Source organism: Seriola lalandi, unplaced genomic scaffold (assembly GCF_002814215.2).
Source record: "Seriola lalandi dorsalis isolate HSWRI2012SDOR001 ecotype SW California unplaced genomic scaffold, Sedor1 jcf7180002054933, whole genome shotgun sequence".
NCBI lineage: Eukaryota > Metazoa > Chordata > Actinopteri > Carangiformes > Carangidae > Seriola > Seriola lalandi.
The window spans coordinates 4,455,631-4,479,062 of NW_019525485.1; the positions used below are offsets into that span (position 1 = coordinate 4,455,631).

Below are 23,432 nucleotides of genomic sequence, written 5' to 3' on the forward strand. Positions count from 1 at the left end.
CAGCATTCAGGGTTTGTTACTGTAAGTGCAGTTTTCGCCCCTTCAGTTAGGATGCTCTGTTCCAATAGAGGGCTATGATTCAGAGAAGCAGTCTCTCTATTGGTTGGAGCTGTTAGGGGCAGGGCCTTGCCACAAGCTGGTGGGCAGGAAGGGGCTGGCTTTAGGGGTGTGGGGGGGTGGTGGTGGCTGGAAGTGTTTCAGCTAGATAGTTGGAGTAGACACTCTTCTGCTTCCTGCCTGCCTGCCTCGCTCGCTTGCTTGCTCCGTGGCTGAGAGAGAGAGAGAAAGAGAGACATCGAGAGAAAATCCCTGTCTAGGCATGGACCTCCGGCTGCAGCACTCGGCAGCTCGTGAGGAATGACAACACTTCACATGGTCATTAACTCCAGTCGCTGAGGCTGAAGGGAGAGCTGTATTGTAGCTCAGTGTCACAGAAGCACCGGGTGCCTCCTATGTACGGGACAGCAGACAGACAGAGGCACACAGCAGAGCTACGGGACACAGTGAAATGAGGTGGGAAAGAACCTTCATATTGGCTGGCTTTTTCTGTCTTTTTCTTTTTTTTTTTTGAAATTTTTTTTTCTGGAGTTTTGCTGCAGTGTGCTGCATACCAGTCTGGGTGGGGAGGGAGGAGAGGGAATATTTTATCTGTGCTAGAGAAAGAGTGTGAGGCTGAAACGAGGGAAGAAACGAAGAAAATTTAGATTTAGTGGTATAAACGCAAAGGAGTAATGGGAGCTTTCCACCATGCAGTAACTATCCATGTTGCAGTTTCCAGCACTGTAATGGACTTTCTCTTTCGGCTTCTAAGGGAGAGGCATTATCACAGCTGTTGACTCGCTCCGTCCTCAGTGCAAATGTCAGGAGTTCTTTTTGCCACATGGGCAACATATTTTTCACTCTGTAGAGAAAAACTTGTGTTGTGTGGCATCTGCCCTGACACTGCTTGCTTTGTGTGTTTCCCCCAAAGTTTTTCCTGGTAACTCTCAGTGCGCAAATTTTCCAAATAAGAAGGGCTAACTACAGGCAAAGGTTGTTTGTACAGAAGAGGGTCTGATGTTTCGACACTCTTTATGCATGTGGATACAAATAGCTGATGGCCTGAATAAGCTGGAACTTCACAGTTCTAATAAGGCCCACATCATAATTAACCTTTTGAGTTAGATGGGGCACGGGTGACGTGTCTTTAGCTTTCCGCTGTCTATCTAGATTTAGTTTTGTGCTAGGCGCTTTGCCTGGTGCACTCAAGCAGTGGTCATCATCGCCTGCATGGAAAAGGCCAGGGTGGTGTCATACGTCTGGCCATGGATCAAGGGGAAGTGGGTGTTTTCTAAAATGGAACTTCAGTTCAGCCCTTCCTGTTGAGAAAAGAATAGGATACGTCTGCAAGAACCTGTGAGCCAGATATCCCCTTCTCAGAAATTGACTCTCATGCAAATTGTACCTCGAGATGGTATTAAAAGGATTTAGTGGTTAGCAGGTTTTTCAGACATCTTCTGCATGAAAGAGGGAGTGTGATTGCTCTGTGACACAAGGGTGAGTTTGCTGAATCATTTAGCTCTTATGTTTTCAAGTGCTGTAATTTGGTGGCTTAAGATTCCCATTCATTTGATGTGTTATACTTAATATTTCACTGCATAAGAGCTTTAATCTAATATAGTGTTTTCTATCCTTGATTTTAGGATATACAGTAGAAAGTGTCAGTGGAACTCATCACAACAGTTACACTGTACCTATAGTGCTTCTTCAGTTGTCACTTCAGACTTTTACATGCAGTATGCTTGGGTATCCTGTTAATCATCATGTTTATCTGAACAGCACTATTCACCTCTGGCTGCCAACTGTACTGTAATTAGCTGATGACTTGCTTGAGTCCTGTGGCTAAGCAGGGAGCAGATGAGAATAGTTACACAGGAAAACAATTCCATTTACTGAGTGCAGGGGTTGATATCAATAAATGATATTGAGACTCTTGTCTGTTTTCAGTTAAATGCTTAAAAACTTAGCAAATGATGGAAATGAACTATCATTTGTTCTGTGTTATGAAATAGGCCACTTATCAGGAGAGGAAAGCCCAGTCCTATACCATGAGCAGGGCCATTTGGGTCACTGTGGTTTAGTTAAGGCTATTATGATATGGAGCACACCTATCTGCTGACTCTGTGAAATGCTTCTTGCGTTGCCTCGGAACAGTAGCTTAGTCCTGCTATAGACTCTGCTGAGCTCACTCACCCGTCCTTATCGCTAATGGTACCTGATAATATTGAACTCAAGGAGCCATAGCTTATGCCAAAGACAATTTCATAAGCGTCATAGCGCCCATAGTATTAAATACGAATTAGGCTGCAGGGCCCTGCTCTGATCCTCTCTGGAAGATGCAAAGGAACATTTTGCAAGCGGTGATGTCACACTGAAAGCTAGGTTAGTTTGCTAAGGATGGAGGACATTTTGATAAAACCTGCACTAATTTTCCATTACTCACTGGAAACTGAACATTTTCCTATTTCCCCTCTACAATGAGGCCCTCTCTCCACAGCCTTGAAAAACATTGGCCACTTGTTCCTCTTGACCATGCAAATGACCATACAACTGTGGCTTGCCAGCATAAAATGGTAATAAATGGAAATGCAGTCACTCAGGTACCCAGCTCATGCTCTTGTCTGTCATAGTCGTTTGTATTTGTACTTTATTTTGCTGGCAACACCTGGCTGATGCCACAGTAAACGTTGTCACAAGGCTTACGACCGATGGAAACCAGGTAGCTTATCGTCTCTGCTGAACAAATACAAGCAGCTAAGATAACTGCACCGCGCAGCCAGAGCACACAGATACCAGACTAATGGGTTACATACGTGGTATTCAGAGGTCAAGCCAATGACTTTCACTCGAGACGCCCCAGTCCTGCTGACTCTCATTCAATTAAGCAGACTGACCAAGATAATGCCCCTGCCAGCTGGCCTTAGTAAGCGTCAGTAATCCATAAAGTCTAGTACTGTGGTGCTTTTCTTCACATCTCTGCCCTGCTTTATCAGGTCACCCTGTCTGTTCACTGTTTGTACTGAGGACACAGAGGGGACACAGCCGTCTTATAGGAACTCAGGAATTAAAGCTAAACAGGAGATACACTGATGTGACGGTTTTGGCTTTTAGGTTTTATTCTACATGTGGTACTGAATTGCTGAAAACATAAAGGACGACACTATCAGGATTAAAGATTCAGTTGCCAAAGTGAACAGCGATATTAACAACTATTTTATTACAATACCTTGAAACACAATATATTCCTGTGTTGTCAGAGCCAGATTACTAGACTAGTCCTTCGCTCAGGCTCTATTTTTGTAGAAATCTGATCTTCACATTTCTAACCCTGGAAGGACTTAAAATTGCAAAAACAGAGCCTGGTTCAGCCATGAGGGTATACAGGAGGGCGAATCTCTGAGGTAAAAACATATGGTGCTGTATGGTCCCTTCCTACCTGCCAGCCATCTGTGTTTCCGTCCCTTCATACCAGTAGCATTGTCTCCGAAGTGCGACTGCCAAGCTTAGTGTAAACTAAGCCAGTTTGCATGTAGCAGAAGAAGGACACGTCAAACCCGACAAAACCAAAACTGCATGCCCTGCCTCTAACCTCAGTGAGAGTTTTCCAAAGCAGTCATTATTGCAAAGCCATTTTCTTCCACTGTGTGTTTGAGTTTCCCATGCGCTTAGGATGGGATGTTGTTATATGACAAAGGTAACAGTTTTCCCCCCAGGATGGCAGTTTGCTTTTCAGCAGGAGTCGTGGCATGTTTCTAGAGGCTAGCATTAGATACACATGCTATCGCAGTGCCATTTCTCTGTGTGTCAATCTTTGCTCTTTGAACATGTTCATGATTGAATTGATAATCATTGATTGAATTGATTTGGGCCTAGTTTCAATTCTGATTTTTCTGCATCACAGCAAACCAAAATTATGACAAAAAATGTTGGCTTGGGCAGCAGTTAAATTCCCTGGCCATATTGAACAAACATACAGGAGCCTATCCAGTATGGGAGCAGACGTGCGATCATGTTCGTGCATGATTTTTATCATACCATCACCCACATGAGGGTCTTAGTGATCTCCAGTCCTCAACATTTGTTTTGAATATCTTTCATGACAAACAGTGTTTGAATGTTGCCTGTTGAGCCCCTTGATGATCCCAACCAGCCCTTATCCACATTGTGGGCCTACTTGATATCATGAAAGCTTTCAGTGCGGTAAACCTCTGCTTTCTCCACAAAAAATAGAAATGACTGATACATGTGGTATCCAACTATTTTAGCACAACTTGCTCCATTTGCGGCCAAGTCATTTCACAGAGAAATGGCGCCGCCGTCCCTTCACACATTATGACAAAGTAGGTTAGCTTGATCACAGACTTCTTATGGCTTCTAAAAATAAGAAGGGATTAATTGTTAAAGGTCAGATCTGACATGATTCTTACCTGACTGTCTCTTCTGCAGCGATTGGCTCTCTCCCTGGGGAGATGGTGTGAAATTAAATCCTGCTTTGGAGAGTGGAGCCTGGGCGTCAGTACGATCGGGCCAGGAAGCTTCTCATCTCATTTCACATGATCAGCACTAAAGTGGGACAATATGATTAGCTAGACAATGGTCTGGATTCATAGGCTTGGAACAGTATAAGGTTGGTGGGTGATTTCAAGGGGAAACATCTTTCTGCTAATTTGTGCTTTACGTGTCAAAAAAAAAAAAACAGGTTCTGAAAGACTTTGGCCATTTTTTCTTTTGCGTACATGGTCTTGTCCTTATGCCACCGTTGAGTATCTCTCCTTGATGTTTCAGCCTTCAGACAAAACTACTCACAGAATTCAGAAGTCTCCAATTAATGAGTCCAAGTTCAACTAACAGACCAAGAAGAAGGAAGATGCTTAGTTCTGCAGGACAGCAGGCAAAAATACCCAAATCTGACAGGACCTGAATGACTGTTCACCAATATGACAACTGTGTTAGGGTTTCTGCTTGTGCAGGGAATTTGTAAAGGGATTCCTTCTTCCCTTAACAGTAGCATAATATTTCGAGTCAGTCTCAACTTGCCTTCATTAACACCAAGTGGAGTTTGTCATGTGCCTTTAGAGGTTGTTCTCAACATCTTAACATTATTTTGGTGTTTTCCATAGATAGGTTTGTATGTTTAAATCATTAAAGGGGAATCTTTTAGCTAGAGCTGTAGGTTTTTACAACCCTTCTCCATGTCCTTCTTCAGTCTGGTGTTCCCTATCCCCCTCCCTCAGTTAGCAGAAAAATATTTCCAGATGTGCCAAGAAAAGAGCTCCCTGCGCAGTAGCTTAGTAATGGATTTCTTACGCTCAAACTAAAGGTCACTTCCTCAGATTGTAGCTCCACCAATTGTCCCCCCTCTGTCCCTAGACAACAACCAGACAGAGACCAGTGCCTTTACAGGATGAGGCAAGACGCACATACACGCATTCCCCTCGTGAATTTAAATTGCCAGGCCGCCGTCAATGAGCCGGTATCTAATTTGGACGGTGGGAGACCAGTGAATATTGCAGGACACTGGGCAGCGTCATAATCGTGTCTGGCACTGGCATATGCATCTGTCTCGGTCCCTCTCTGGCTGCTGGACGGCTGCCCGGAATAGTGCTGCGCTGCGCGGTTTTCTATTGGCTGCACCATCCCTCAGTGCATGGCTCTACAGGGCGGGTTGCACCCTGGGGCTTTTTTCTATCTCTGCTCTGAGTCGATGCTCTTGTCCACTGTCTCATAGCACAGAAGCTTTTGCCATTCACCGCTTTGTATGCAATATGTTGGAGAGCCAGCGGGCTTGTAGTCACCCGGTACAATAGCACACAGCAGTGACTGGGGGACTTAAACTCAAGTGGCTTCTGAATAACCTCACAACTGCCTTTTCTCTGGTTCATCAGCCCTGTACCCTTTAGAACTAGCAGCCCTCTGGGGCAGTGTGCACCCAAATTCAGACTGACATTCATACACAAACACTGTTAACGCCTGCTGATATTTAGCAAGCCATTTTCTCACTCTGAAAATAACCTCAATCTGTTTGTTTCTTGTCTCTCTCTGTGTCTCTTTTCTCTTCTCCTTTTCAGATCACTGACAGAAAGTGCCTTGTGAGACGACATCCCTTCTTGATGATCCCTGGGCGTTTCTGAAGAGCTTCAGATTTCTCCCTCTGCAGTCGTGACAGGATATAGCTCAGCTGCAAACACCGCTAACCCTTTGGGTTATTCTTACCTGTGCTCAGAGAGAAGAAACCCCAAGTGAAGAGGTGGAGCTACTGCACTGCTGGCCAAGGTGCCAAAGCTCAGAGAGAGTAGGTATTGAAGACTTTTAAATAATAGAAAGCCACAAACGTTGTGTTGTCCTAAACTGTGCCATCGCACCTCAAAATAGCACCACTTCTGCTCTCCAACAGCCACCCTTGAACAGATATCATCTTTTATACAAAGGACATTTTTGGGACATTGGTACAACCAGTAGAGATTGTTTCCGAGCATGCCCCCTCTGCATCGTCAGAGGTCTGCACCTGAGACTTACTGATTGATGAACAATTAGCTGTTTGACTGACAAACTCATCAACAGCAGTGCAGTCCCATGCTCCGGTCACAGAGACTTTGCCAGTCCATTACCTCCACTTTCTTGTCCACAAGGACAAACCTCATCCACTGACCTGAGGCAGATCACTTATATCTACATGTTCCATTAGTTTTAGTTGTTGTGGGTTTTATTTTTTTTTATTGGAACACTGAAACAACTCCTCAGAGGATAATCTCCTCCTTAAACCAAGTGGCTCCACTCCACCCCAGCTCCACAGCCAGCACTGCTGACATGGCTCTAAACATTGCTTCGATACGGGACACAAAATGGCTGACCCTGGAAGTGTGCCGGCAGTTTCAGAGAGGGACTTGTTCACGCAGTGATGAGGAATGCAAATTTGCCCACCCACCCAAAAGCTGCCAAGTGGAGAATGGGAGGGTGATCGCCTGTTTTGACTCATTAAAGGTAAGGATTTTTAAATACCGTATGGAACTGCTCTCATGTGTTGGGATGTTATGACTTTTACTCTGTCCTCTACTTAGTATTGGATACAAATAGATTGTGGAATCTATACCTACCTTTTCATGAGGTTAATTTCTTGTCATGTTTCCTTGGCATATAGGTAACACTGCAAAAATCATCCTGGTTTCTACTTGTTCATTTATTTCTCTTTACATAACCACATGGTTAAACGATAAAGCAAATAATAATTGGATTACATCCCTGCAATACCAGTAGAGAATCTGACGTAAAATGTTAACAGGGTTGTGGTTCCTAATGGTTGGTGGGTGTAGGTTGTCTGCTCAAATTAGCATGTGTGTCAGGTCTCCATGCTGTGCTGCAGTTAGCAGACCAGTCTGACCTATGAAGCTAAAGGCCAGAGAGGTTTGTTGTCATGTTCACTGTCACCACAGGTGTGTGTGTTTGTGTGTGTGTGTGTGTGTGTGTGTGTGTGTGTGTGTGTGTGTGTGTGTGTGTGTGTGTGTGTGCATGTGTGTTTGGTTTTTTATACGGTAAGTTCTTCTAATGTTACCATGCCTTGTCCATCATCTGTACTTGTGGGGGAACATCTGATCGCCTTAAGTCGTTCCAGGGCTTCTATTCCTGGGTGCATGTCAGCTGTCAAACACAACCAACAAACAACATCATCAGCCAGAGTTTGCTCTGTAATGTTTGGTTCTCATAGAAGAGGAATAAGCATTGCTTCTTTAAGATGTGGTTAATATGCTTTTTGTCAACTGAAGAGCAGAATCTCTAAATGGATAGAATTGTTATGATTGACTACACTGGGTTGATATGCAGCCTTAAAGCCACATTGAAGTATTTATTTCTTTAATAAAGGCCTGTAGTTTATCTGTAGACACCTCTTATAAGGAGTTATGTCACAGTTATATTGATATGTTTGATACACTTACTATTGCACAGTTTGCTTTTTTATTTGTTTTTTTCATTGTGGTAAAATATCTCAAATTAGCTTAACACCAGACACATTGAAAGTCTCCTCAATTATAACAAGGGCGCTTCACACAAGCCCCCACATGCTGCAAATAAGATGACTGAGTCCAAGAGCAACCTATTATTTTCAAGCTGAGTGGAAAAAAACAAAACAACAGCTGTGACAGTGATAAATAGCCAAAGAAACTAGAGCAGAACACTGTAACTGTGAGGAGTTTTTCTTTTTTTAAATATACGCTGTAGCTGCATTTCACTTGTACAGCAATGCAGTATGGAGAGTGAATTTCACAGTTTGTATTAGGTCAGTGACAAAAGACAGGCTAGATCCGCAACTTGTGAAGAGCTGTTCTCTAATTCTGACGTCGTACACTTTGTTACACCTTAAAATTGAAAAGTGCTGGTTTGCTGGGGACAACCCTGAATTGTGACCCTCTTCTTCCTGACAGACATGGCAAGCTTTCCAGCGTGTGTAAAAGCGCTCTTCAATACAAGTTGCTCATGTTCAATTATTTATTTGACACTATGAAAACAAGCCGTGTTTAGGGTGCTACAGCTGTTTTCTTCAGTGAGACTGAACTCATGAGTTGCTGAGTTATTGCTTGCAGTCAGCCACTGAGTGACACTGCTTCCCAGCTGCCAGATTTTGCGAGATATTATGCCATTATGGTTTAACGAGCAAACAGCTGACTCCAGTCAGAATCGATGTGTTGTTGTATCATGCAAAGAAAGCCTTGACATGGATCCATGGCACATGACATGATTTCGCTGTTCCTTGAAAAGGCCAACCAGTCATTCTCATCATGATTGCCAGCCAGTTCTGAGTGGGGTAAGGATATAGAGGCATTTGATGATATTGCTATTGCATTTTTTTCTTTTTCTATTATAATATATACCACGCAACAGCATCCTAAGAACAAAGGAATATTTGTTCCATCTGCTGTCTGGGCTTTGTGCCTTTGACCCTGCCACTGCATACTATAGGTTTCTTATAATATTGTTTATCTAGGAATTTTGTCGCTGGACAAGCCTGTCAGCGAAATTGTTCAACATATAGACAAGTCTATATCTAATTGCAGTCACTCTTTCCCTCTCCCTCCCCCCACCCCCTCTTTTCACCATACGACCCAGTGACAGAACAAGAATACAGGATTCTCTGTACTTTTAACTCCAACTCGCCTCCTCTCTCACAAAGACTTTCCTCGTGACAGCTAAGAGAATGAATGCTTTATTATGCATTAGGAAATGTGTTTCGCTCCACGGCAGGCTGATTTCCACCCAATTACGCCCATATCATCTTCCTGAGTCTTCTCATCCGATAGGGTTATCATGCCAGGGTTGTGTGCTGCCAGGCGTGACATGGCAAGTGATCAGAAGGGTTGTTTTCATAAACATGTGAAAGGTATGGCTCAGGAGAGGAGTAATGGTGTAATTCTGTCTTGTCAAAAAAAACATGCTGAGTCTGTGGAGAATTTGACTGTTTTGTCTTGAGTTGGTAAAAACATCCATGTGAGGACAGTTGCTCCTTGTTGAACTCCCATATAGTAAAATCTCAAATTTTGCAGTCCACTGGCAAAATAAACGATTTTACTGCTTGTTTTCACACCAGGGTTTATTTTGGATATATGCTGTGCCAAGTAGAGCCACATAATCACTTGTGACTTTTGGCCTATGATTACCTGAGTGTTTGGGCTACACAATTAAAAAGAAAATCTTTTACATGAGATTATGTAAATTACAGGTGTCTCTGACTGGTAAACACTTTGCAATCATCTTCTGCTACGCAGCTTTTAAAAGGTATTATTAATTTTAAACACAATGCAGTGGGACTCCTTAGAAAGGCTGCTGTCATTGCTTGTGGCAAGAGGTAGAGAAGAGATAAGCACTTCATATATTTTTTGGGTATAAATTACATTTGAGAGCATAATTAAGTTATAGCTCCAGTGTGTGCATCCGTCCTTACTGATGAGACCTAGAGAGCAACCAGGCCCCTCTGATTTCTGATAAGGACAGAGATGGGTGTAGTTAGTTTGGGAAGCAGCCAAAGAGTCACTTGCACTAGTTCCATTCATCTGGAGCAGACGGATGATCTGGGAACTCAAATATCTGGTTTTGCATTTTCTGTTAGTGTGCTTTGCATGGGACGAATGACAATGAGGAATCATTCCTGTTCTGTTACCACATGCTTTCTCGATCATAAAGCTTGCAGCATCCTGACTCCGCTGCGCTGCCATCAGCATGTCTATAGTTTAATGTCTAGGGGATTATTTTTTGTCCCCCTGCTCAACACTGAAGGCTTTAGAAATAGTGTCTCCATGCTACATTTGTCATCTCTCAAAATAGGACAAGCTGCCTCATCTCTGTCCATCTAAAGCCGTAGTCACATTTGGTAGGTAGTCATGAAATATCTCACCAGGTATCATCCATTTCCATTGAGACGTGACATCAAAATTTGACAGTGTTGACCTCAGCAACAGGAGTAGCTGTGGGAATTGCTTAGATATGTCAACTGTTTTTTCAATTACACTTCCAATATGGCTGTGGAGCCTGGCACCACTCAGCTCTTCTTTGTGTTGGTATGTTTGTTTATGACTTTCTCAACTTTTTTGTTTGTCTCTGCTTCATCTTTTGAAGTAGGAAAATTACATGCAAACCAAACATGCACAGACAGGTTTGGTGGCTGCCAGGCACGACGTGGAATTGACATGTCTTTTCAGGATGTAGATTGTAGTTGTTTAAACAGTGTGGCAACATGAGGTGACCTCCATGCAGGTAGATGATTTAAATTATTTAAATGTGGAGGTATATTACCATCAGTTCATTCACTGCAGACGTTGATAGATAATCAATACAGGCAGCACTGTGTCTCCAGCAGTGCCACAGATAATGTGTCACATCTGATGCCATTTCCTTTAAGCTCTTTGGTACTTGTTTCACTGTGACCATGGAAACCGTAACATAGTGGTGGTGAAGATGAGGGGAGGAGGGTGCTGTTGGAAATGAACGAGAATACTTACGGTAATGGGGTAAATGCAATCACACCAGTCATGTGATGATGTCACATTGGCTGTGCCTCTGACAGTAGCCTTTTGTTAATTTCTCTGCTTTTCCAGTTTGTTCTCTTTAGTCCTGTCTCTGACCAAGCTGGCTGAGTTATATTTCTTCACTCTGCAGTAATAGACTGCTCATGTCCAGAGCGTTTGTCTCAATTTATGTTTTTGACTGCTTGTCATTGCACAAATATGTCATAAAACAGGTAGGCTGTCAACAAAGCAAAAAATAAGTCTAAAAATAAGCAGCATTTGGAGAGATTGTCATTTAAATTAAATTTTTTCTACACTTCAGAAAATTTAGTTAGTAGTACCCTGACAAACCTTTACAGAACAGATCACATGGTTGGGCTGTTTAGATTTTACTCCCCCCATTTTTTGTACTAGTCAGATTTTACCAGGTACCTCCACGCCTGATCGAGCTTCAATAGTCTGAGAGGTGGGGGATAGTGTGTTGCATCCTGGTACTATCACATTTCGTCAAGTTGCGGCTGTCAGAAAGAAAGTGGTGAAGCAGGAGAAACAATAGAAGGTACTTTCAGGTGTGTGGAGTGTTTTCGCATTTGTATCACAGACTCTGCACAGTCCCCCTGGGGATGAGGTGCCCTGTTTTCCCTCACTTGGTAAGAACATCTTAATCCGGACTCTGCTTCCAAAGAGCACACATGTTTTTTGGGGTCGTGGGATGGCTGAGACCAGTAAATAGAGAAGCGAGGGAACATAGAAAGAAGGGAAGCTGGTAATATTTGAATGGCTAGGGGAATAATGTGCAGGAGGAGAACCAGTGATTCAGCCAAAGGAGTAAAGAAATAAAGTCTGTCTGCAGGTGACAGGTCAAGTCAAGCTGGGAGTCAGAGCAACTTTTTAAAACTAATTGTATTAAGATTCAGCGGGAAAGTGTCTGTGACCTTGAGTTAATCTGTTACTCTATAGCCGCTAGTCCTGACAGACACCAGACAGTGAAACTTAAATGTTAACAGATACCTTTTTGAAGTTTAGAAATTCCTCTGATTTAACTGTAACTTCATCCCTCTGGGCTTATTGCATTTGCGGTTTTTTGGATCTTTAGGAAGCCTCAGTGAACATGAACTTTATGCCCGTGGCCTCAGCCCCCCTTTCCTCCCTTGTTTTAAAAGATGGGCTCGGCTGCATTCCTCCGCGTAATCCTCTCGAACTGGGCCACACCCTGGGCAGAGCAAACGTGGAGGGGAATGTATGCAGCGCTGTGGGAGTTGGTGTTCCCCCAGGGTCATTCACATAGACACAATGAGGCACTGACTTGAGCTTAACGTGGGGCTGCAGTGGATGCAGCATGCTTTGATGAGCCCCTAGGAGACCCCCACCGCTACCATTGGTTAAACAGGCCTCTTCATACACAGACGCACGCACGCACGCTCACTGTCTTCCCTGTGCAAACTGTGCCAAATTTAATTTGATCCATGTGATTTCACCCCCTACAGCCCACAGCCCCAGTCAAACTGATCTGAAAAAGGTTCCAAGGATGGAAAGAGATAAGAGAGAAGGAGGAGGAAGTCTCATGACCCAAGCCCAGTTTGTCAGTCAGTCCTATGTAGTCACAGGAAATTTTTCATACTGATAAGAAAAACCATAAAAACTTTTATTTTGTGTAAATGAAGGCAGTTTAGCCACCATTAAACCTCAGAAATAGTTCAGTGTCAACATGATTTGTATCAGATGCACTTGAGCTATGAAGAAAGTTGAGTTTCATAGCTAGATCTAAACCTGTTGAAACCAACAGGTCTCCTGTGATATTACTGTTTCACTAGATCTTTTCATTTTCTGTCTTCCTGTGATGTGACATTTACATGTTAGTGTTGTCATTTTGCATAAATTGATTGAACTTGTGACAGATAGCTTCAAAGGTTATTGATGTTACTGCAGACAGTAACGACAGTACTGCACTGTGCTGCTGTTGATCAGAGAAGTTGATGCAGTAGGGTTGGCATTTTAATTGGGCCACTGCTCTGACCCACATCTGTGTGTCAGTGTGTGTGTGTGTGAGTGTGTGGGAGTGAGAGAGTCTGCTCTGATACCCACATTTCACTGTCCCCCTCTGGGTCTTGCTGCAGAATTGGTCGAAGCCAACTGTAGACACTATGCTCAGAATATTCAAATATTACAGGAAAAGAGGAAAACGCAGTACTACTGTAATACTACTGTACTTTTTTTAACTCCTCAGAGTCAGTTGTTTATTTCTTGTTTCCTACTTTTACCTGTTTTTTTGAGAATGTGTGAAACCTCAGTTCATTCACTTGGGAGCTGCTGTTGGTGCAGTTGGTTTACAGTGTTTATGGAGTCTTTTGGTAGCAAATGTTGTCTTCTTGCAACAGGGATTTTGCTCTTTATGTGGGCAACCAAACTAAAATACTACATAGAACCAATTGAGAATAGTTGTGTAATGGTACATACTGTAAATGTGAAGGCAGTTTTGTGTTTTCAAGTGAGGATATTCAAGACATCAGAAAGAGGAAAACAAGCAGCATGTAGCTTTAATAAACCAAAATATCAGGCATGAACTTGCATATTAAACTGCATTTAGGAATAATTGTTTTTAAATATATTTACAAAAATACATGTTACGTTACGCAGAGTATTTATAATATCAAATGACTCATTTCATTCAAGTCAAAACATGGATTTAGTTACAGAATATCAGCTGTTTTTATTCAGGCTCTCAATGTATTGGTCAGACACACAGCAGTAGTGGGTCTTAAACGCCTTACATATGTAGGGTAATCCGCCTACTCTCTACATCACTCTGCTAATATGCAACCCCTGTTTTTATCATGTAACGGAGTTCCAGTTTTGAGCTTGCACTCCATTATCTCTTCTCTATAAGACAGAAGACGTATGGCACTACTGTTGTTTAGTATCAGATTGAATAGTAGGAGTTCGTCACCCAATGAGCCGCCTGCAACATGATGGAGAGACTGAGCACTGAGAATCTGCCCATCTGCTGTACCAGTGTCTCACCTGGTCTCAATCCACCCACTACCTCTGAGTCATCCTTTTTTTTTTCCATCTCGCTCTGCTGCCCACAGTGCTGATAAAGTACAAGATTCTCTGCAATTTTTTCTCTCTCCCTGTAAAAAACAACTTAAATCAGTGCTGCAGAATCAATGCCATCCTCACATTTGGTGATTTCAAAGCCAGCTGGACTCAAACTGCCTTACTGCTGCAGTAGTCATTGCTGCTATGAGCACCTCTGCAGTAAAGCTGAAGGCAGATCTATGGCAAGTCAGGCAGGAGGCTTGTGTGCTTGACCTTTAGTATTGGTTTCATTAATTATTGATACGTAGTTTCATCATCAGTCATCAGGGGATTCATTTCTCTGCTTTGTTCAGCTGAATCACACCTTACATATAAAAATGTACATCATTTTTGGAAAATCAATAGCTTCATCCTTGTGTTTTTCCTGGAAGGAACAGAGATGCCTATTGCTCGCCACAGTATGTTCTGTGTATTGCACATGGCTTTTTCTGTGGCCCACATTAAACATAGAAATTAATAGTTGCTCTGGAAATGTGTTGACTGCTCCCCCAGGCTTCTTTTAGTTCTCCTTTGATTATACAATGGACAAACTTACAAAGACACACAGCTCAAGATACTCCACAATTCCCATCCAGCCACCCACAGCTCACATGTGCATGCACTTACACATACACACACACACCTGGGGAGCTACAAACAGTTAGACAGACAGGCCCAGCTGTCTCCCAGGGGCCAGCCTTTATAATGAGACAGAGATCTTCTTAATTGGCTCCATCTAATGAGGCAACAGAAATGCAATCTTTAGGGGCCCTACACCAGAATGGCTTCCCTCCACTTTTTTGTCTAAATGACTATTGGTCTGTGTCAAACAGGCTGTTGTGAACCAGACCTAGCATGACATCCCAATCCCATGTGAAGATGTGTCAGTGGGGAAAATATCTAAGACTATATGTTGGTATGTCAGCATCAGAATTATTCTGTGTTAATAAAATGAATATAAACAGCAGTGACAGTGATTGACATGGGCTTGCCTTCTAAAAAACATGTTGAAGTGCACACTGTGAACTCTTTTTTTCTCCTACAATGGTTCTGATTCGTATGATATTCAGGCTTGACAAGTGGCAGTGATGGACTGAGCGGTAAAAGTGGAACCTGCCATAATTTCTTGTGAAACACTCCCCTGTGCAGTCTGCTGCAGTACCTGCAGCACAGCACACATAATGAAGAGGCAGTCATTTGCCTCATTAGATTATGGATAAGGACTGATTCAGTGGTCTGATCTAAAATGGCTGATTACCCAAAACAATACTGCTGTTGCAGTCAGTGCCATGAGGTTATAGTAGAGAATTTGTTCCAGTCTAACTTTTCTCAAAAACATCAGGCTTAATAGGCTTGAGTGTAGCTGCTCCAATTTGGAGTAATTTGATAGAGCTTGTCTGGATGAAAGTCTTGGAGTCAGTGTGACTCTTGCATTAGTGAATGAAAGGCTTATAGCTGTCTGGTAAGAGAGAAAGCTGGGTATTGTTGTAAATGTTTTCATACCAAAGCACGCTCTGCTAATTCAGATCTGATACTAGTTCTTAAATGATGCTCTATTGAGGCCTCTTTTGTTTGGCTGAGCTCAATACAAATGCCCACATCAATAAAACTTGTCTTATAATTGGCATAGTTTTGGTCATCACAAATATTAACATTGTACCTACCAGTTTATGTCTAAGATCTGGAAACATCATGATGTCGCCACTGAGAATGAGAATTCAAGCTGTCAAAGTTCAAGCTAGAGGTGTTATTTGTGTCACACCCAGGGTGGCCATACCATAAAGGTCAACTTTAGGTCATGGCAGCATATCTGTGCCTCTCTGTGTGTATATATGCGTGTGCTTGGGCCTACAGGGAGGGGCATGCAAAGTTCATGGGCGAAAGTGAGATGCCCAATTTTCACACCCAGCAGATGCCTGCACCAGTGACCCACGGCGACAGGTGGGGGACACTAATTGGCAACGCGCACCGTCACAGAGTAGGGCGAACCCATGGTGGGTGAGGGAATGAGGAGGAGATGAGGGAGAGGAGGATGAGAGGGAAATAGAAGTGGTACCAGTGGGGGATATAAATTGGCGCCATTAAAACATCTATGGTAGGAAGAGCATCAGTTTTAATGATCATATGGCTCAAGCACAGACACTACTGACACTGTAGCTGTACTACCAAAAAAGGCATTTCATGATTGATGAGCAAACAGATGTTGCCTGTGAAAAGTTCTCTCTAATCCTGTTCTGTTTGCATTTCTATAGCTCTGACTGGGGTTCAGTCTGCCTCTCACTCTCTTTCACTCATTCACTTACTTTAGAGAAAACGGGAAAAAGTACAGGATGATAACATGGGTGAATAGAGTGATCAATATGTTTACCTGCATCAGACAATTTGAAGATAAAAACACACCCTGCAGCTCAAAGGCTGTTTGAGTCACTGTAACCTGGTTTTATTGATCTCATCTCTTTGACCAAAGGGCACTTATTACTTTAACCAAGTATAAGCACTCCTTCAGCCCTCTCTATCTCGGTGTTCTTGACCTTATGAGGACTGTTTTCATCATCTCCATGTGGACGAGTCTCCTCAACCCACGGGAGAGAGCTTCCTCAGAGGCCTCATCATCACAACCAACAAACAACATGTCGATCCAGGCGATGGTGCGCCTTTTTCCCCTTTGGTTGCACGTAGTAAAGTGAAATTGCACAGGCCTGTTAGAAAACTGTAGACATTACATTGGTGCTTTCCCAGAGATTACCAGGTTTTTGCATTAGCAAGTCATATATTGATTGGTACAGCATACTGCAGCATGTAAACAACTTTTTTTTCCTGCTCATTCTTTAACTTCAAATGAATGTATGACTTGTCTCTCTCATTATGTCTACAGGGATATGAGTAACTGTGAAGCATTATATGTTGAATATGATCAAAGATACAAGATAAAATTCCTAAAAAGAAAACTAGTGTGCTTGTAAATTCTTTCTTGGGTAACTTAGCTCTCCAGGTTCTCTGTCGTTTGAGTTATATACCTATACCCCTCAACTTTTTTTGTCAGCAACCAAAGCTTTAATCTCCAAACTGGAGCATAAGCAGCCATACAACATTTCTGCCCTATCTGCTGAGTGTGTTAGAAAGAGGCTTTGATGAATAGATCTGCTCTCTCCCTTCCATCTCATTATCCTCCTTTATCTGTTTTATGGATTTACACAACTCCTCAACACGCTCTGACATGCGGTCGATAGTGTCAGCGGGGGAAAGAAGATGTAGGCTAGTCTTTTTTATTTTCTTGCATTGTTTGCTTAACTTCTCTCATTAGCATTTGTAGTGGATTTGTGTTATTTTTGGAGCACTGCAGAGTAGCAGTGGCTTTGATCGCTAGAGAGCGATTGAAACTGAGGTATCTGTTAACAAATGTAAAATTAGGATATTAAAATAAGGCCCACTGGCTTTCTGCTGTTTCCTCTTGGGGCTGTGGCACAGTTCCTTTCAAACTAGGGCGTCAACATCATGTAACCTATTTCTATGCAGTCTTTCACTGTTATGGCTATAGGACTGCTGTCATATCAATCTAAAGCTGACAAGATGTGTCTTCTCAGCATAGGGAGATGACAGCTTGTCGAAAGCAGTTTAGTGCTTCAGTCTTTCAGCTATGACTCACCTATCAACAGACTGAGAGGTGGCATTGTCATAGCTGGGCCTCTTCAGGGTGTGTATTTGCAGAAGTGTGGGAAAGTGAGACAGTTGCTTCACTTCAAATGTGCTGTTCGCATGTGGCATGAGTGTGTACCTGAGAGCCGTATGCCTGTGTCCCTCGATGTGTTTATGTGGACGTGTGTTTGTGTGTGTGCGTGCAGATTAGAGGAGCTCTAGAGGGTGGGTTTCATGTCTCAGCAGGTCACAGATGATCAGATTAACTGAAGCAGGGCTCCAGCCTCCAGCTGGATTATCAGCAGGGACCTGGACTCTGCAGGTGCCCCACAGCAATGCCACTGCCGTCGCACTTTGACCATCACCTCTCAAAAAACATTTACAGCAATGAAACATGCACATCCAGTGTGGGTAGTTATCACAGCCATCATCTGAATGCTGATAACCTTAATTTGTGGCTGGAACTTTTACAGCGCCTTTTTTCTCCTGCATGACTGAATGAATACAAAATGACAAATGAACAAAAAGTTGCTTTGTAACTTGCATGTAAGTATGTATCACAGCTCTTTAAAGAATATTGTCTTTACCCTGCAGACAGTTTAGGTGCACTAGTGTAGAAAATCACTTACAGAGTTTAATTAGGCTTTTTACAAAGTCCCCTTTACTGATTGAAGTGGACTTTGTAATGATTTCTGAAATGTTAAAATTATGTCAGTTAAAACAAGATTAATGGGCACATTCATTGATTAAAACACTTTGGTGTGGACACATGATCAGCTTTATTTTACATCTTACATGGTGGTGGGAGTGTTTACTTTTGGGGCATGTGGGAGAAAGATTCCTATTATCCAAGCGTCCCAGGACAAACAAGCACAAAAAAAAAACACTTTTTTTTGTCTCACCTTTATCCCACTCTCCCAAAGTCTGTGTGTATCTCTTCCTAGCTCTCCTCTCTCTCTCTCTCTCTCTCTCTCTCTCTCTCTCTCTCTCTCTCTCTCTCTCCTTGGGTAATCTCAGGCGTGTCAGCAGCAGTACTACTCCTCCATCTGTGGGATTACAGCTGGTGAAACAAAGACACTTAATTACTGCTGAGGCAACACAGTCTTATGTGTGTGTGTGTGTGTGTGTGTGTGTGTGTGTGTGTGTGTGTGTGTATTTTAGAGGAGAAAAAGGAAATCAGACTATTGTTTCCAAATTACCTGGTCTCTGTCCTTTGTACTGAGGGTATTTTCTTGTTTGTATTCACTGGCATTATTGTTAATTGTGCTGTTGTCTAATAGCCAGGCCAAATACACCTTATCACAGTATAATCAGAGCTGAATAGGAGATGGGAGCTGACTTACCTCCACACCCCTACATTTAAATTACTTGTTCTTACCCACTGTTCACCATTGATTGCTGTTCTCCATTACCAGCCCACATGTAAGCAAAAAGGCTTTGGCTATCATTTCATAATGGATTTTCAGTGTTTCCTGGTGTCCTGGAGCCACGCTGCTTCAAACAGACCCATTAGTCCAAACGGATCCATTAGAACCCAAAAAACAAAACAGGATCCGTAACAGGGAGCATTCTCTGTGTTTGAGGATGAAGGGAAGCCCTGTCCATGTGCATTCATCGCCTCGCTACGCTACCGGGTGCTGGGATCATTGGGTCTGCTTTTTTTCTTTTTACATCTTCTGAGCCCTGGAGTATCTGTCCTGTTGGCGTCTCATAGCAGGGGGCTTTCCCCAAAGTGGTTTCCTTGTGACCTGCTAAAGGCTGACCCATAACCAGCTGTTAGTGCCCCTGGAAAAGAGAGTCTATCAGAGTAAACTGAGAAAGGAGAGAAAGAAAGGCAGACATTGTGAACAAGAAGAACCATTCTTTTCAATAGTAACCTCCTTTGGGAAAGTGTAACGTGCAGTAAATTTAGGGTTAAAACTAAAATGTTAAGGAAAAGAAAAGGCAATTTTTATGTTTCATCTTTTTGAAATGTGGAGGTGAGGCATTACTTCCTGGAACTGATGATTGCAGCATCAGTTCCAGTTGGTGATGCAGGCCCAGAAATTCTCTTTTTTGGATATTTATATCCACAAATATGAATATCTGTAAACAGAACACCCAGCTACAGGATGAGCATGAGCCGTGCATATACATAACAATGCAAATGACACAGCATTAACGGCAGGATGTAAATGCCACGCTGCGAGGACAAGGCAGTGAGGGAGATAGAATGGAAAGAGATATCAGGGAACATTGAAAGACAAGGAGAACGAGTGAGCGCCTGTCCACCCCCCTCCTTCAGCGGTCAGCGGGGATACAACAGGTTCTTCGGTTATGCTCTAAGGGGATTACACATATCACAGGCTTCATGTCAGAAAAATTAGTGTCAGTTTCTCACAGCGGCCCTCCTCCTCTCGAGCTGAGAAGGACAATCGGATAAACGCGGGGAAGACTTTGTTGCAGTTTGTCTGTAGCGTACAACCAGATGCTTTGTGATATGCTGTACCACCCAAAATCAACTACTACAAACAAGACCTGCAGTAGTAGATGCCTATGTGGGTACTCTACTTTAAGATGGAATATACAATGTGCTGTGTTTTTCACTAGAATGAACTAGATTGCCTGAAGATTTGGACAAGCAACACTTGAAGTCACAATCCCATTTCTCTGACCTTTAGTGTTCCACTGCCTCTGAAGCCTCAGTGGTACAATCAGCCCTCATAAGAAGCCGCTTTACGGTGCACTGCTGACTGTACATCTTTTAAGCTGTTTCTCCATGATCTTCCTCCCTGATTGGTTTTTGTGGATTGCCAATACTGCCAGTCACACTGTCAATGATCACGTCAGTGAGCACTCAGCTTGCGTTAGAAAGACATTATGGGGTCTTAGATGGAAAGCCTACCCAGCTTCTCTGTTCCACTGAAGAAAAGGGGGCTTAATGCACACACACATCCCAGATTCTCCAGATTTGGCATTAGGTAATTCATCGATATTGTTTCTTGGTTTGAAGTGTTGATGTGAGAAAGAAAAGCAATTGCTCATTTTGACTGTATCCATCTTGGATAAACCCCAGGGCACTAGCCTCCCTATAACGGGTGATTGGAACCACAGGGGTGTAATATAAAGGCAAGTTTCCAGTCGCCTTTACGAGGGCATTTACAGCTCTTCTGTCAACTGCATCCTATAGGCAGCCACTCTCTGTCTCCAGCAGGCCTGAGGATAGAGCACCCATTGAGGGCAAAATGCAAATGTTACAGTGGTGAACGGAGGGGCCCACAACTGAAGCGCTATTCTGCAGAGGGGGTGGAAGACTGGCCCTCTGTGTCTGTGCCACCCACAGACACACAACGGTCATCACTCTGACCATTCAGCCAGGCTGATGAAGGAGGTGGGGGGTCGGGAAAAGAGTTTCTGCCACTGATGAAGCTGGCAGGGTAAATCCCAGGCAGGGGATGCTAATGCCAGTTATACATGTACCGTTTGGCCCAGTGTTCACTGTGAATTTATTTTATTTTATGGAGGGTGGAGCTAATTATGTTTCTAAGACTCCAGCAGGGGTTGTAGTTTAATAATAGCTGTTGTTTCAATGTAGTGACTGTCTTGCTGTAATTGCAGTAGTAATTGTCATAGGAATTAAAGGAAATATGTTTTTGCTTTTACTTTCAGGCAGATTTTTATTGCTTTATATCACAACTGTTGTGGGGCAATAGAAGTAAATAAATGTAACATTAGCACTGAATCAGGCAGTCACAGGGTACAGCTGACTCACAAGATTGTCAGATACTCCTTGTCCGTCTGTGTCTGGTTATCCTTATGAACATTCATTCATTCTTACCATGACGTCTGTTGACAGTGGAAAGACACTGAAAACACTATTAGACGAGAACAAAATTACAACAAAGAAGTGGGTCGCTGTGAGTTTAGACTGTATGTGGCTAAAGGATGTTTTCCCTTGAAGTGTTTTTCTTCCTGTTTAGCCCTGCCTCTGTTTAGCTGGAGTGTTGCAGTGCGATAGTTCTGTTATGTTTGGGCAGGAGAAATGTTGTACCCTCCTCAGGAACCTGTCGCTTTGTTTGGGTGAATTGGGTTTTTTGTGTTCTCATGCCTGTGTGTTTGCTGTGGTAAATGTTTGCCTTGTGTTTTTCTCTCCTTTTGCTAAAGTTTTGTCAACTGAACATTGCGTGCCTGTGTCTGATTTGGAGTGTGATCATTGGAACGCTGAGAAAAATTAATTTTCCTTCCTTTTGTTGACAACAACGATTATGGATTTCATTATAGATTCATCTGTAGATTATTTTTTCAATTAATATAGCCATTATTTAGTGAATGAATGTTAGAAAATAGTGAAAAATGCACGTCACAATTTCTCAGTGCACAAGTCGACTTCCAGTTTAGTCTGATCAACAGCCCAAAATGCAAAGATATTCAACAGATTGCTGAAACGATTCATTTATTTTGAAAATTGTTGATTATTCTCTGTTGATCAGCTAATACAGATGGACTAACTGCCATTTAGTGTATGATCCAAATATCAATATCAGCCACTATCAAGGACAGCACAAATCAAAGGAAAAGGAACAATTTGCAAAAATGACTCCTGTTTTATAAATTATGATGATGTTTTCTTCCAGAAAAGATTTCTGGTTGTACTTAATGAGGCTGTATTACAAGAACTCAAAACAATTGAAGAAATCTCAGTGGGTGAATTGAATGTAATCCTAATCTGTTTATGAAATTAGCTGCTTTTATCCCCTTCCCCTCTGGATCAACCCTAATGTGGAACACATTTTTATTGATGTTACTACTATATGGAAACTCGGCAAACAATAAATGGTATCTTGTTGGTGATTTGCCGTGGGGATTTGAACAACTTGCCAGCAGTAGTGTCTCATTTTATAAACTCTTGGACAGAGGATCTGTGTCAAGTGAAAACAACTGATAATTTTACTTTGATCTCTCCTTCACTGTTGTTCGTTTTTCAGTGAGACACAAGGAGATAATTATCCAATCTGAATCAAAGCAGTTATTAGTGTATCCCAGAGCATGGATCATAGCATTTCATACACACAAGTGCAACGGTGCAGCCTACAATAAGAGGCTGCCATGTGAGCGACCCTGCTGAAAGGTATAATTTCACTGTGTAACTATGGCTACACACCGGCGGCTGGTGCGTGAATCACAGAGGTGCCTTGGTGTTTTCAAAGATCCTTTTCATAGACGGCTGCTCGGAGGCAATGCCCGCAATGAATGGATTTATGCTCTGCACCGAGTGGGTGGCATAGACAGAAGGCACAGTGCGCTCAATCCGCGTGTGTGTGTCTTTCTGTGTGGGTGTTTGTGCGTTTGCACGTGTCTGTCACTGTCTCAGAAGGATAGAGGTCTGAAACCAAATGATGGCACAGAATTGTCATCAGCCTCACAGGCTGTTTTTTAGCACCGTCATTGCTGTCTGTGGACCACCCCTTTGTGTAAACCATGAGCCATAAGCATGCCTCTTGTTTTTTTATTTGATGCTGTGCTGCCTCGCCACAAAGCTTACCTCATCTTATGTGCTTTGAATCCACAAGTGTGGCAGGGAAACATTATCTCAAGCTGCAGCCTGGACCCTTTGTTGATGATCATTAGTATTAATAATACTCTCCAAAGGTACTGTAATTGCTATGTGCAGCCATCACTACACAGTTTTTGCAGTTGGCCTTACTGTGT

At 42.7% G+C, this 23,432-nt stretch overlaps 1 protein-coding gene across 13 annotated transcripts in view; it reads left to right on the plus strand.

Annotated features, from left to right (window-relative positions):
- mbnl2 (muscleblind-like splicing regulator 2) overlaps window positions 1-23,432 on the plus strand; it is a 51,118-nt gene that overhangs the window by 3,487 nt on the left and 24,199 nt on the right. For 5 of the 13 annotated variants that reach the window (XM_023393335.2, XM_023393339.2, XM_023393331.2 and 2 more), the window contains exons 1-2: window positions 214-513; window positions 6,108-7,020. In XM_023393335.2, the coding sequence (XP_023249103.1) occupies window positions 6,847-7,020 (174 nt within the window). In that variant the 5' untranslated portion in view covers window positions 214-513; window positions 6,108-6,846. Of the gene's footprint in view, window positions 1-213; window positions 514-2,591; window positions 2,613-6,107; window positions 7,021-23,432 lie in introns of those variants that run through there. The other 8 variants (XM_023393340.2, XM_023393338.2, XM_023393342.2 and 5 more) reach the window with 4 other exon arrangements.